This window comes from Martes martes (assembly GCF_963455335.1).
Source record: "Martes martes genome assembly, chromosome: 5".
Taxonomy (NCBI): Eukaryota; Metazoa; Chordata; class Mammalia; order Carnivora; family Mustelidae; genus Martes; species Martes martes.
Genome location: NC_137892.1, coordinates 93,501,646 through 93,516,658, shown reverse-complemented (window position 1 = coordinate 93,516,658; position 15,013 = coordinate 93,501,646). Strand labels below are relative to the sequence as shown.

At 40.3% G+C, this 15,013-nt stretch overlaps 1 protein-coding gene across 1 annotated transcript in view; it reads left to right on the top strand.

Annotated features, from left to right (window-relative positions):
* Positions 1–3,452: 3,452 nt before the first annotated feature.
* The window catches only part of CATSPER3 (cation channel sperm associated 3), a gene marked incomplete at both ends in the record, with an annotated part of 29,926 nt that continues 18,365 nt past the window's right edge, over positions 3,453–15,013 (top strand). Inside the window, 2 exons of the mRNA XM_080804359.1 lie at positions 3,453–3,553; positions 5,488–5,641. Of these exons, the coding sequence (XP_080660485.1) occupies positions 3,453–3,553; positions 5,488–5,641 (255 nt within the window). The remainder of the gene's footprint in view (positions 3,554–5,487; positions 5,642–15,013) is intronic.

Sequence of the window (15,013 nt, the reverse complement as noted above, 5' to 3'; positions counted from 1 at the left end):
ATGTACTCAGATTTAACAATTATCAAGATTTTACATCAGTTACTTCACATAAGTCTCTATTTCTCTTTTCTTTGCTAAAGCATTTAAAAGCTGCAAAATAGCTTTAAAATTTAAAATCCTGGACAGCATGTCCTTTTATCCCTACATCCCTCAGTAAATATTTCTAGAAAATACGGTCATTTTCTTGTATAAACCATAATGCCATTATTTCACCTAACAAAATCAACCATGATTCCTTGGTATCACCTAACACCCAGGCAAAATCAGATTTCCTTGAAGGCCAGGAATGCATTCGGACAGTATTTTTGTTCTAATCAGGATCCACATGAAGTCCACCCATCACATCTAGTCTCTTTGTTCTTTCAATCTAGAGTGAGCAAGCTCCCCTTTCTTTTCCCCACGTCATTGACTTACTGTAAAAATGGGATTAGGTGTCCTGTAGAATATCCCACCTTCCAGATTTGTTTGTTCCCTTTGGTGTCACTGAGCTTGTTTCGCTGTACCCTGAAACCTTTCCCCTTATTTTGAATGTAAGCATGAGGGGCTCAGCTTGTTGGCTGGGACATACACCACATATTAGTACAGCAGAGAGAGCAGGATTTGGCTTGTAATTGCAGTGGTGAAGACCCGAGAATGCATTTACTAATTAGCAGCTACATGAGGGTTTGACATAAGGTCCTTGTTAAGGGTTGTTGCATCTGCTGGAACTCACAGACCTTACTGTAGACCACCAGAGCTCCCGCAGTAGAAGGCTACAGAAGTACTAACCTGGGTAAATTCCAACAGAATGAACTTCCAGACTCTGTTCAAGTAACTGACATTTCAGCCTCAAAAGACCCTGCAAAGTTGAAGGCTCCCAGGTTCCTTTCTATTCCAAATCTTTGTGCGATGGCAATGGTTTTTCTGATACAGTAAGCTTCGGTTTCCCTTTATTTTCTTTCTAAAGAAACTCTGGAGGAGAGAGGAGTTCCATGGACATGAACTATGACCCCTTGGAAGACCTCCCTGGGTAACAAACCAGGTTGCAGGCATGTTTGACAGTTCCCTTTTCTATTGAAGTTAACATTGTAGAAGTAATGGTTACTTTTTGGCATTGATAGGAGTAAGGAAATCTTTGGATAAACAGAATAAGCATGGTTCTTGATGTTTTTGCTCTAGACAGAAAGCAGCAGCATGTATATTGTGTTTGAACCCAAACCTGACTCCCATTACTGTCCTGCAGGACTGGTGGAAGTACGCAGCGGTCTATATGCTCTCTCATCCAGTGTTCAAAAATAGACCGGTTGAACTCTGGGACTTTCAATTTTGTGGAATTTCCTGCAAAACACCAAGAGCTGTATGAGGGTTTGGCGATAATAAGTGAGGTTTCTGTTCCAGTGCCAGTTCTTGGGACAAGTAAAGGCATGACCCTTAGCCGAAGAATTGAGTCACGAAGCTGCCATGCCAGCTGACTGCTGATGTCCCCCTCTGTGTGTGGCTGGGCTGGGCTGGTGGCACCCACGGTGGGCACAGTGTGAGTTGCTGCTGAAAGGGCAGAGGAGGTGCCCTCTTTGGCTTCATATCGCAGGGTGCCTGTTGTGTCCACCTGTCTGTGAGAAAAGATGGATGATTTCAGTAGGTCCTGGAGAAGCTTATTGCATATGATTGTGCTCACAGCTGGAGTTCCATTCCCAGACTAATGTGTTCATTGGTGACTTCAGAAACCACATTCAGCTGTGCTTAGCTGTGCTCATGGGGTATTCTAACAACAACCGGACTTCTCTCTGCTGCTTCCAGCTGGCCATCTTTCCTCACCCCTCCAAGTATCGTGAAAGAATTCTTTACATCCTTAATCTCCTCCCTATTTCTCCCCCAAAGAGTGCTTTGATGCTCCAAGAGGGAAGGCATGGAAGTAGACCATTGGGGTTCCCGGAGATGGACTCCCACCATGCTCAGCAAGCATAAGAGTCCCTAGTGCCATTCATTTGTATAATTCTACAGCATACGCCCACCAAGGACCTTCTTTGTCCCCCACCTTGAGTAGACACTGATGTACTGGGGCAGGTGGAACCAGATTCAGGTGAAGGACTAATTCAGGCTTTCTCCCAGCAGCTGCTCCAGGAGTCTGCTGTGGGGATGTTGGGCATGAGCCCAGAAGGCATTAGGGCCCATATGACCAAAGGAGGCAGTAGGAGGTACAGGAGGAGCTGATCCCTGGGGGACAGAATGTAAAGTGGGACGATGAGGCTAAAGTTTGAATCTTGGACTTTGAGTTGAAGTGATTCTTAACGCTTCACTGTTGATGATTTTAAATGCAGAAATGGAATAAATAGGATGTTGTTTCCCAGTTTAGTGTATTGGTTGCCTACAAGAGTGTTTTCCTACCAGGAACAGTAATATACACTTGTTCTAGAATGCCTGGGACTACAGAGCTATTTTGGTGGTTACTCGCTTTTCTTAGAGCTCAAGAATTTATGTTTCCAGGAATGTGACTAGTTTAGCCACTAAAGGTTTAATACAATGGAGGGCTACTCAGATCCCTCTGTCTAGATTTGCCTTGGAAGCCAAAGGGATTAGAAGAAGGAAAGCAAAGAGAATATGTTGATCCCAAGAATTGAACAGAGCAAAAACCCTATGGCTCTTGTACTTAAAATATCTTGGCCCCATGGGCTCATCCCCTATGCTGTGTTCAGGAGGGTCATATATACACATTATGGGATTCCCATAAGGTAGGGCTGGGAGTGGATGACCTTCTCTTTTCCTTCTTTTTCTTGTGTTCTAGCCCCAAACCCATCAACATCTTTTCTGTCTATCCTGATGTTTCTGTGCCCCAATGTATGCTCTTGGCTCTTAGAACCCCAAAAAACTTTGCTTTTTCCTCTTATATGATGCTTAATTAGTCTTAATGCATTATTAAAGGATTTTGTGGATACTTCTTTTTTAAAGATTTTATTTGTTATTTGAGAGAGGGAGAGAATGAGCAGTGGGGAGGGGCAGAGGGAGAGACAGAGAAGCAGACTCCTTAATAATCAGGAAGCCCAATGCGGGGCTCGATCCCAGGACCCAGAGCTCATGACCTGAGCCAAAGGCACACGCCTAACTAAATGAGCCACCCAGGTGCCCCCCAGATGTGGATTCTTCTTGAGAGAGAAAGGACTTTTTTCTGCTCTAGCTCTGGTATCTCCCAGATTCAGCTTGGAGCTTCACAGTTCCTGTGTACTTGTATCCCTTTCGCTGATCTGAGGTGCATAGTCTCCCTGGGAAGATAGGATCTCAGCACAGGAAGTATTTGACTCTGGGGACCTGCAGGCTAGTAACGCACTATAACACCCAAGAATGACGTCATAAAGCAGGAGTTCCTTTTGTGGGCCCTGGTCTGTGGCCTCTTGGAATCTAGATGCCAAGGAAATCCCTAAGCAGAGATTTTCTGTTTGGATGATCAAAGCAAGGAATAAAGATTGGGAATTTGGAAAATGTCTCAGCAGTTTCATTACCAGAATGATACAAGAGTCATTTCTAGCTCGCTGTTGGATAATCCTTCAGCAGAGTTCTGTGCGAGATTCAGGAATTTTCAGTAAATATTCTTTATTTCTATTACTTGTTAAGAAATGAGCAGATAGCAGCTTGGGAGCAGGGTGCCAGTATACTCTTAGCTTCTGGGTGCACTCACCCCTGTGCTCTCACTGGGGAGGTTGGTGAAGGCTCAGCCAAACAGTTTGCTTCTTTGGCTTTAATGTCGTGACTGGTTAGTTAAGTCAGTGTTCAGTCACTGTCTTACTTGACCCATACACTGAATTTGACTCTGTTTAGTCCTTTTATCTTTTTGTCCTTCTTACTTTGCTTTTATTAGCTATTGTGTTAGAAAATTTGAAGGAGGGGCACCTGGGTGGCTCAGTGGGTTAAGACTCTGCCTTCAGGTCAGGTCATGATCTCAGGGTCCTGGGATCGAGCCCCACATTGGGCTCTCTGCTCAGCAAGGATCCTGCGTGGCCCTCTCTCTCTGCCTACTTGTGATCTCTCTCTCTCTCTCTGTCAAATAAATAAATAAATTAAAAAAAATTTGAAGGTAATTGACCTCATCTCAAAACAGATGATGAAAATTATACATCTTGTTTTTTAGATTATGAAAGTATATGCGTTCTGTATTTATTTACTGTTAGAAGGAGTGTGTCCATTTGTTACATATAGTGGGGAAAATAATACATACTTTTTGAGAAAAATTGGAAAGCATAGATAAATATAATAACCAAGGAAAAGAATTACCATAAGCTTACCATCCATAGGCAGACACTGTCAGCATTTGGCCAGTGTCCTGCTCAGTTTTTTTTAACCCGTTTTTGCACAGTTGAAATAATACTGAGTAGAGAATTTGGTATCTTATTTTGTTTTTGTCTTTTGCTATCTGGTGGATCATAAACATGTTAAACCATGACAAAGTCGTAGGCATATTTTAGTATCTATGTAAGATTCCATGAGGTGGATAGCCATCTGTACTTAACCAGTCTTTCTTGTTAGACTTTTAAACTGTTTCCAAGTTCTTACTACTGTAAGTAAAGCTGGGATGAACATGTTTGGCCAAAGCCACTTCATTCCAGATTGCATTCTCTTGGGGTAGGTTCCTTGGATCAGAGGTTAAAAATAGTTCTAAGGCTTTTCAGAAGGGCTGGCCAATTTCCACACCCCCTGGCAGTTTATGAGAATACCTCATCACACCACACGACTGCCAGCATTAGATACTATGACATTTAAATCTTTGCTAATTTTATAAGCCAAAATAATGGTTGGACCTAATTTGCAACCTCCCTTTCCCATTAGTAACGCTACTGAACATTTTGGGGGAAGTTATTACCATTTGAATTTGTTTCATGAATTGACTGTTTTTGCCTATTTTTTTAGGGTGTCCAGTTTTTTTTTTTTTAAATCACTGATTTGTAAACACTTATATAGGTGATGATTTGATTATTACCAGTTTTTCCTACCAGACTGACAATATTTAGTTTTGTTCTCCTTATATCCACAGTGTCTGCTGTCTGCTGTCTTGCCTGGCATTAGTAACCACTCAGTAAAAATTTACTGAAGGAGTAAATGAAGATAATGCTTTGTTTTGCTTGAGAGGGACTAGGAATCATTCCCCCCCCCACCTTACCCCGAGGTTTAAGAGAAGGAACTAAGTAACTGAGTGGGAACAGATCAACTCAGAGGTCATCATAAATATTTTAGTGGTCCTTCAATGTTAGCATTGTGTTGCAATTAAGAAAAAAACACACATTTATTTACATCATCTCTGCACCCAATGTGGGGCTCAAACTCATGACCCTGAGATCAAGAATCGCTTACTCTACTGACCGAGCCAGCCAGGGGTCCTGCAATGTCTTGCAATTTAGAAGTATATTTAAATTTATATTCATAGAGGGGAGAAAGCAGGACCTAGTCTCACAAAAAGTGTGTAATGTTTGGGATCTAGTTCTGTTGTAAGATAATCATACCTCTTATTCAACTTTTTGACAGGAGGAGAGATACTCAGTGCCAGGCATTTGTGAAGAGAGTCATAATGAGTCGTCTTTTTAAGATAATTATGATTAGCACCGTCTCCCTGAATGCCTTTTTTGTGGTCTTGTGGACTGATTATAATACAAAATACAACTTGTTCAGCCTTTTTGAGGTAAGCAGACAAAATGAGTAAAGTTTCTTCTGTTTCATTCTTTTTATTTGTGAAAACATTATAAAAGATTTTTAAGGCATTTTGTTCAAGAAAATTTTCCATAGGAAAGCTCTAAGGACTTAAAAAATATACTCTAAAATCTGGAAAGATGGTAACAATATTAACAGTGGTAACACGGTTTTTTAATCTCTCTGAATTTTCTCCTAAAAAAAAAAAAAAAAAGAAGAACAACTTGGTGCCTGGGTGGCTCAGTTAAGCGTCCGACTGTCGGTTTTGGCTCAGGTCACTGGATCTCAGGGTCGTGAGACAGCCTCGTGACAGGCTCTGCATTCGGCAGGGAGTCTGCTTGGGATTCTCTGTCTCTGTCCCTCCCCGCTGTGGGTGCCTGTTCTCTTTCTCCCTTTAAAAATAAATAAATAAAATCGTGGGGGGCGGGAAACGGAGCAACTTGGGAGCAAAACCAGAATCCATGGGCAGCATAAAAATCAAAACTAGTTAAAAAGGTATCCTTACTATGAGCCCCAACTGCACAGTATTAGCCTCTGAGGGAGAGGAAGCTGAGAATGTTCAATAAATATTAGTTGGAAAATATGGGCTGATATGAGAACATATTTTTATTAACATATATTATTAGTCTATAAGGTAGAATTTAAGTAAACTTAAAATACTTAATATAAGGTAGCATTTGGTAATTCACCATTTGCATATAACACCCAGTGCTCATTACTTCAAGGGCCCTCCTTAATGCCCATCACCCTCTTACCCCATCCCCCATCGACCTCCCCTCCAACAACCCTCAGTTTGTTTCCTGTAGTTAAGTGTCTCTCATGGTTTGTCTCCTTCCCTGTTGTCTTATTTTATTTTTCCTTCCCTTCCCCTATATTCATCTGTTTTGTTTCTTAAATTCCACATGTGAGTGAAATGATACTGTATTTTGTCTTTCATTGACTGACTTATTTCACTTAGCATAATAGCCTCTAGTTCCATCTACATTGTTACAAATGTCAAGATTTCATTCTTCTTGATGGCTGAGTAACATATCTATATCTATCTATCTATCTATCTATCTATATATATATACACACACACACACATACACACACATATATATAATTTCATTATATGTATTATATATATTATAATTTCATATATATATATATTTTTCCTTCTGTCGGTGAACAGTATTTGATATTGGGAAGGGTGTTGTTCAGTCCAGTACTGGGTTAGTGCAAGAGGTTCCTGGTAATTCCTGAAGGGCCTAAAACTGTCTGGATCTTGTGAACTCTGAAGACTGACCAGCCAGAGTTCCCTTCAGGGATATCCCCCATGATCCCCATCTGCTTAGAAGAAATAAAAGGATTGGAATAAAAATTGAGCAGGGGAGAGACCCAGTGATGTAGGAAGAGAAAGTCTAGATAAAATTGGAGGAGGGGAATGGAAGGAAGAAACCTTAAAAATCAAGCTAGCATGTCTTTAAAACAGAAGAGGGAGCTACGTGAAGTCAGAACCACACCTTCTAAAAGTTCAGGAAAACTAATGTCATAGAAAAAAATATAAAGAGATTGAGGTAAGATCCCACACAGAATTATTATGAAGTGAGAAAAGAGAATATATTGGAGAATAATATCCCTGTAGAAGGTAGAAGCCCACCACAAAGACATGTCCACAAAACAGATAAAAACTGTAGCATCTTATTTCAAAACAAGGTAAATGTTTAAGAAAATGATATGAAATAGGAAAGAACAGAGGCAAAGTGAAAAACTCAGGAAAGAATTAGAAATAAAAGACATTTCAGAAATGAAGATGCAGCTAAGAGCAATTAAGCAGAACAGGTAATAGCTTAAGAGACATATTGGATTAATGGAAGAGATTTTTATTTTTTTATTTATTTTATTTATTTATTTTTGAGAGAGAGAAAGCGAGAGAGTGCACAAGCTGGGGGAGCGCAGAGGGGGAAGCAGACTCCCCGCTGAGCAGGGATCCCGATGCAGGACTTGATCCCAGGACCCTGAGATCATGACCTGAGCCGAAGGCAGATGCTTAACCAACTGAGTCACCCAGGTGGCCAAGGAAGAGAATTTTAAAATCAATCAATAAATGAAGAAGTAAAAAGGATTCAAGAGAAAATAATGAATATTGAAAATGGGGGAAGGGGCACCTGGCTGGCACAGTTGGTGGGTCACACAGTTCTTGATCTCAGTGTTGTGAGTTTGAGCACCACGTTGGGTGTAGATTACTTAAAAATAAAAATGAAAAAAAGTGAAAAGAAAAAAGTTGAAAAGAAAATGGGGGGAAGAAAAGATCCAACTTAAGGATAACAGGAGTCCCTGAATTAGAAACAGTAACAAAGTAAAGGGATGGAACAAACAGAAACCTATCATCTAAGAAATGTTACCTGAAATAAAAGAACTGAAGTTCTATATTGAAAGAGCACACATTACACACCTGAGAATATGAATTTAGAACACAAGCACTGAAACATTCTACTAAAATTATTGGACTCTAAATGAAAGAGGGTGGAGGAAATTATGAGCATCTGGGCAAAGAGGCTGCTAAGGAAAGGGGAAGTATTGGCAGACTTTGCTAATGCTTTATGCTAAAAGAAAGCAACATATTTAAGATACTTCAGGGAGGAAAATGAACCAGGAGTTCTAGATCCATTAAAACTGATGAAATTTCAAGTATAATGCACACAGAGATAAACTGTCATCAATCATGAAAACCCTTGGGTGATAATGTTCCCTTGAGCCCTTCCGTTGGAATCTGGTGAAGAATAAGTTGCAGCCAACCAAAATGACTAGAGACGCATCAACATTAGGATGGCTGATGAGCGTTAAATACGATTATTGGTAGAATTAATCCTAATTGTGGGCTAACAAGGAGAGAATACACCATAGAATGAATCTGTCCTCTGATGGTGAAGATAGAGTACGACTTAAACATGGAGGAGAGTGGGGAGAGTTAATGCCCAGAAAATTTTAAACCATTTTTAGAAGTCAAATTAGTGGAGATACTATTAGAGTAGTGTCATTTTGAGACTGCTGTGTGTGTCATATGGGATAAAGTAGATGAGCAAATATGGGACAGTTTCGTTCTCTTATCCTCTGTGTTCTTGAGAATCGGTATACTCATGGAAGAAAGGAGAAACAGAGGTAATACAGACAATGCTAAGTAAAAATCCTCCAGTTTGACATTAAGTTGGAAGTATCAGGATAAATGACGAAAGTATTTTATACTTAACCATGAAAGACCTAAACATTGACCACTCCAGCAATTACACAGCCATAGTGCTCACAATTTATGTGATTTATGTGATGCCGTTTCTCACTGAAAACAAACTAGGGATTTTTAGAGAAATGATTGACCGCAAGTCAAGGCAAAAAAACATACCAGAGGAGTCAGGAATATCTTGTCATATTAGCGAGGAAGATGTCAAAGATCATGGGGGTTGTGTCAAAAGGACTCAGGAGACAATTTGAAGAGGCTGCTACTAGCCGAAGATGGGACACTTTGAGCTTTGGTAAGGATGATAATTAAAATGGATTGGAATGCCTCAAACAATCCATAAGTTCTAAATGATACCAAAAACTAACTGGTCACTTTTGGAGGGTAATAAGGAACTAATTTTTATCTCTAAAACAATTAAGAAAAAGAATCAAGCATTACTGACCTAATATGAACCATATTACTGAGTAACCATACCATCAAACTTTATAGAAATATCCCAGTTAATAAGTGAAAAAGGAAATGATAGAATTAGAGTATCACTATTTTCAGCCCCTAGTGAAGAAATGGATCTAGGCAATGAGAATGAGTGGCCGCTACCATCATCAGAGGGAAGACAAGCAGATATATGCTTGCTATGAAAGAACAGAAGCTATGATCTTGCTAAAGAGATGAAACCTGAATCCGGTCTAGTCTTTGGATCTAACTACCTGTTTCTGGAAGATAGAGGACAGGGGAGCATGCTGACCTGCACCATGAGTGTGTAGGTAGCAAAATCTAGACTGGGAAGTTCTACCCGTCAGACTGCCTGGATTCATCAATAGGTAAGTTGAAAGGAAAAAAAGGAATGGAAGACTTAAAAGACACCAAATTTAAACATTTTAAAAGGCAAGACTAAAGTATTAGTTCCAGGGATGTATACATGTGTTCCTATCTATAGAGAAATCCAAGAAAGTGATGACTATGAAAATCAGGATAGTGATTAATTTGGGGGAAAGGGAGGAAGTTGTAATTGGGATGGCACACATGGAGGACTTGTGGGATAGCTGGTGAACAAAGTTGTATTTATAGACCTAGGTGGCAGTTATAGCATGTGGGCCGTGTAACAGTCCATTAGGCTATATATTTGTTTGTGTGGTTCTATATGTATGTTTTGTTGTATAATAAAATGGATAAAAGTGTACTCTGTCTTTTTTTATGGTAAATAACAAGTTTCTTTCTTGGTGGTGAAAGTGGTCAACATCAGCCCAGCGTGGAGTCAGAGGCCATGGAGGTAGGTGTGGAGTACCCTAGTCAATGCATGAAACACACCAGTGTCCATTTGGCACCACATCTCTGAACCTGTCGGTGTGGCAGTGCATTCCACAGCGTTTGGTAATGGACCACAGAGCATCATGTTAGGTATGGCACTTGATAGGAGTCAGGGGAAGAGCCGAGTTGAGGCATCTAAATATTTGATTACCCTGCAGAGGCCATATGGGTCACATAACATACCTCCCGTAGCACCCCGGTTTGCAAGCCTGGGGGAGGTTCTGTGCTGTGGAAGGGGTGCAGATTTCAGTGTTAGAGAAATCGGGGTTTTGGGCAAGTTACTTCATCTAGAAATTTATACGCTTCAACATTCATAAAGTGATGTCATTAATGTACACAGGGTGGCCGAGGTCATTGGATAACATGTATGAAGACCCTTGATTAACTGTGAAACTCTGAGAAATTATTACCATTTTGGAGAATCTCAACGAAGGTCCTGAGAAGGCCTGAGAAGTCCCTGAGAAGTCCTGAGAAGGCCCTGATATCTCACCTCTGGAAAATCTTGAGACTCTGCGAGCAGGAAATGAAGGCTAAGGCAGAGACGTAAACTGCTGGACTATTAACTGTCTGCTGCAACACTCAGAACCTCATGGCAAAGGCTGGGAGACTTAGTGGGTCCAGCCATTTATAGAAATATCTGCCCATTCACTAGCAGACCATTAAGTTAGCTGAGTGGGTCTTTAGCCACACATGACAAAGAATACAGACCTTACAGAAGTACTTCTGGAAAGTCCCTTCTAAAAAAATGGCAACAATAACAAAATTCTGGGTAGAGGGGGTCATCTGATTTCCAGGGTTCCACTTTTATGTAATTTACAATGTCCATTTTCCAACAACAACAACAACAACAACAAAAATCTCAAAACATGCAAAGAAACAAGAATGTATGGCCCCTACACAAGCAAATAAAAGTGCAGTCAATAGAAACTGTCCCCGAGGAAGCCCATCTCTTCAGCTTACTACACAAAGATTTTTAAATTGGAAATTGTAAGTATGTTCAAAGGACTAATGGAAAAAAATCCTATCTAAAGAACCAAAGGGGGGCGCCTGGGTGGCTCAGTGGGTTGAAGCCTCTGCCTTCAGCTCGGGTCATGATCTCAGGGTCCTGGGATTGAGCCCCGCATCGGGCTCTCTGCTCAGTGGCGAGCCTGCTTCCTCCTCTCTTCCTCTCTGCCTGCCTCTCTGCCTAGTTGTGATCTCTGTCTGTCAAATAAAAAAATAAAAATCTTAAAAAAAAAAAAACCCAAAGGAAAATATGAGAGGAATGTCTCACCAAATAGAAAATATGAGTAAAGAGAGAAATTTTAAAAAGAGCCAAATAAAAATTCTTTAGTTGCGAAGTACGATAATTGAAATATTCACTAGAGGAATTCAGTAGCAGATTTGAGCTAGTGGAGGAAGGAATTGAAAAACAGAAAGATAGATCAACTGAGATTCTCCAGTGTGAGGAACAGAAAGAAAAATGATGGACTAGGGGGCGCCTGGGTGGCTCAGTCGGTTAAGAGGCTGCCTTCAGCTCAGGTCATGATCCTGGAGTCTGGGGATTGAGCCCCGCATCTGGCTCCTAGTGGGAGCCTGGTTCTCCCTCTGCCTGCCACTCCCCCTGCTTGTTCTCTCTCTGTGTCAAATAAATAAAAAAAAATCTTAAAAAAAAAAAGAAAAATGAAGGACTAAAAATGATCAGAGACATGTGGAACCTCATCAGATAAACAAGGTGTCCCAGGAGATGAGAGAAAGGGCAAAAAAATTATAAAGGAATAATGGCCCCAAATTCCCTCAATTCAATGGAAAACATTAATCTACACATTCAAAAACATCAGCAAACTCTGAGAATAGACTCAGAAATTCATCTAGACACATCATGAACAGACTATTGAAAGTCAGAGAACTTGAGAGTACCAGTGGAGAAACGACTCATCATATACGGAGTATCCTCAGTAAAATTAATGCTGATGTGTCACCAGAAACTACAGTGGCCAGAAGGTAATGGGATGTTGTATTCAAAGTGCTGAAAGAAAAAAAAAAAGCCAAGAATTCCGCATCCAGAAAACCCATCCTTCAAAAATGAAAGAGATGAATGATGTCAGTGAAAATGGTAGAGTAGGTACTCTAAGGGTCCGTCTGTCCACAGAACTACCTGAAAAGGGACAAAAACTGTCAGAACTCTGAAAAATAGTCAAGATTCATAGCAAATGAGTGAAGAGTGAATCAAGAAAGTCAACTTTTACTTTTTATTTTTTAAAAATATTATTTTTTAAAAAAGATTTTATTAGAGAGCACAAGCAGCGGGAGAAGTAGGCAGAGGGAGAAGCAGGCTCCTCAAGCAAGGAGTCTGACAAAGGACTTGGATCCCAGGACCCTGGGATCATGACCTCAGCTGAAGGCAGATGCTTAACTGACTGAGCCACCCAGGCATCCCAAAGATTATTTATTTTAGAGAGAGTGCAAGCAAGTGCAGGGGGGAGGGGCAGAGGCAGAAGAAGAGAGAATCCCAAGCAAACTTCCTACTGAGCATGGAGCCCGACCCAGGGCTTGTCACAGGGCTCCATCTCATGACTGAGATCATGACCTGAGCTGAAACCAAGAGTCGGATGCTTAACCAAGTGTGCCACCCAGGCACCCAAGAAAGAGGCAGCTTTCAAAAGATAAGAAAATTTACAACATTTTATTTTGTCCCTGACCCAGTCCCCTCCTCCTCGTGGTGATGGCCCTGAAGACGGCAGCCTAAGTTCTCATTGTGGAACTCTGGTCTCCTTGGTTCCAGAAGCCACAGAGCAGACTTTGTTCTTAAAGAGTTATGTTGTCTCTTTTGACCTGTTTTAGGGCTGCCTAAAGGACTGATGCAAGGCTATTGCCTTTGTTTTGCCTGACTTGGAACTTTCTCAGCACAAAAAGGTGACTCTGGAGAGAGCATTTCTTAAAATCATTGAGAGATGAAAAACTCACTGTTATCTAGGGCAAAACAACAAGAGCAACCACAACAAGAGACCAGTTGACATAAACAAAGGACATGCTGAAAGCCTTAGAAGAAAATTCAGGAGAGAGAGTCTTCAGAAAATGAAGGCATTAACAAACTTCCATGTATATGGTAGAGTTTAGAGAGCCATAAATACCCAGGGCAGGGCATATGTTTGGAAAAGAACTAAGAAGACCTCAAATTTTCACCTCTGGTTGATATTTAGGCTCAGAACAAGTAGGGAATGAAGGCTAAGGTAGAGTTATAAATGACTTGGCTAAGCATTGGAGGAGTTCTCCAACACAGAGCCGTCTGCAAAGACTAGGAGAGTTTTTTCCCTTTGTTTCCCTCCTTCCCCTCCCTGTCTCCCTCTTTCTCTCTCTTTCTTCCTTTCCTGTTCTTTCCTCCCTTCCTCTTTTTTTTTTTTTTTTTTGCGTGAGGTATTTAAAAAAATCTCTCCTTAAGCACTAACTAAAGGAAGACACTTCAAAGACCACACCCATGGCAAAGAATACAGTTTTAAAAAATAATTTTAACATTTTATTTTTAAGTAATCTCTGCATTCAACATGGGGCTTGAATCCTGAGATCCTGAGGTCAAGAGTCACATGCTGTACCAACTGAGCCAGTCAGACACCCTGCAAAGAATACAGTTTTTTAAAAAACTGTTGAGCCAGGTCACTAAACAAACAACACTACCCACAAAAAGTAACAAACTCTGAGGAAAGGGAAGAATCTGATTTTTTAAGGGGGGGATGGAGCTCTAAGGAAACAGAATTATTATATACTATTGAAGCTAAGGTTGTATTAATTAAAAATAGATCGTTACAAGTTTAAGAGCTTAATTGAAACCATGAGAATAATCATGAAAAACACAATGAAAAAATATACAGAAGAAGAATGAGAAAAGAATCCAAGTGGTACACTATAAAAGAATCAAGCACAAAAGAAAAGTCATAATGGAGGAATTAAGGAACAAAAAGAATGGGACGTATATAAAAATCACAAAATGGCAGAGGTATTTCTTCTTTATTAATAATTACTTTAAATATAGAGGAATAGAGCTCTCCAATTAAGACAGATGGGTTATTTTTTAAAAATCCAAATATTGGGACGCCTGGGTGGCTCAGTCATTAAATGTCTGCCTTTGGCTCAGGTCATGATCCTAGTGTCCCGGGATTGGGTCCCACATTGGGCTCCCTGCTCAGCGGGGAGCCTGCTTCTCCCTCTCCCACTCCCCCTGCTTGTGTTCCCTCTCTCGCTGTCTCTCTGTCAAATAAATAAATTTTTAAAAAAATCTTAAAAAAAACCCCAAATATATGCTGTCTACAAAGAATTTATTTGACATCCAAAGATACAAATAGGTTGAAAGTAAAAGAATGGAGAAATATATAACATGCAAGTAGAAATGAAGAGAGTTAGGTTGGCTGTACCCAAATCAAACAAAATAGATATTAAGGCAAAAACTGTTATAAGAGACAAGAGCATTATATATTAACAAAAAGGTCAATTCACCAAAAAAACAGTGATTTTTCTCAAATGCACATGAAGCATTCTCTGGGATAGACCATATGTTGCACTATAAAGCAAGATGAAATAAATTTTAAAATATTGAAATCATACAAAGTATCTTTTCTGACAACAGTGGAACGAAACTGGAAATCCATAACAGCAGGAAAACTGGAAATTTTTCAAATATATGGAAATACTCTTAAATAACCAACAGGTCAAGGAAGAAATCACAAGGGAGATTACGAAATACTTTAAGGTAAATGAAAATGAACACACAGGGGCGCCTGGGTGGCTCATTGGGTTAAGCCTCTGCCTTCAGCTCAGGTCATGATCTCAGGGTCCTGGGATTGAGCCCTGCATCTGGCTCTC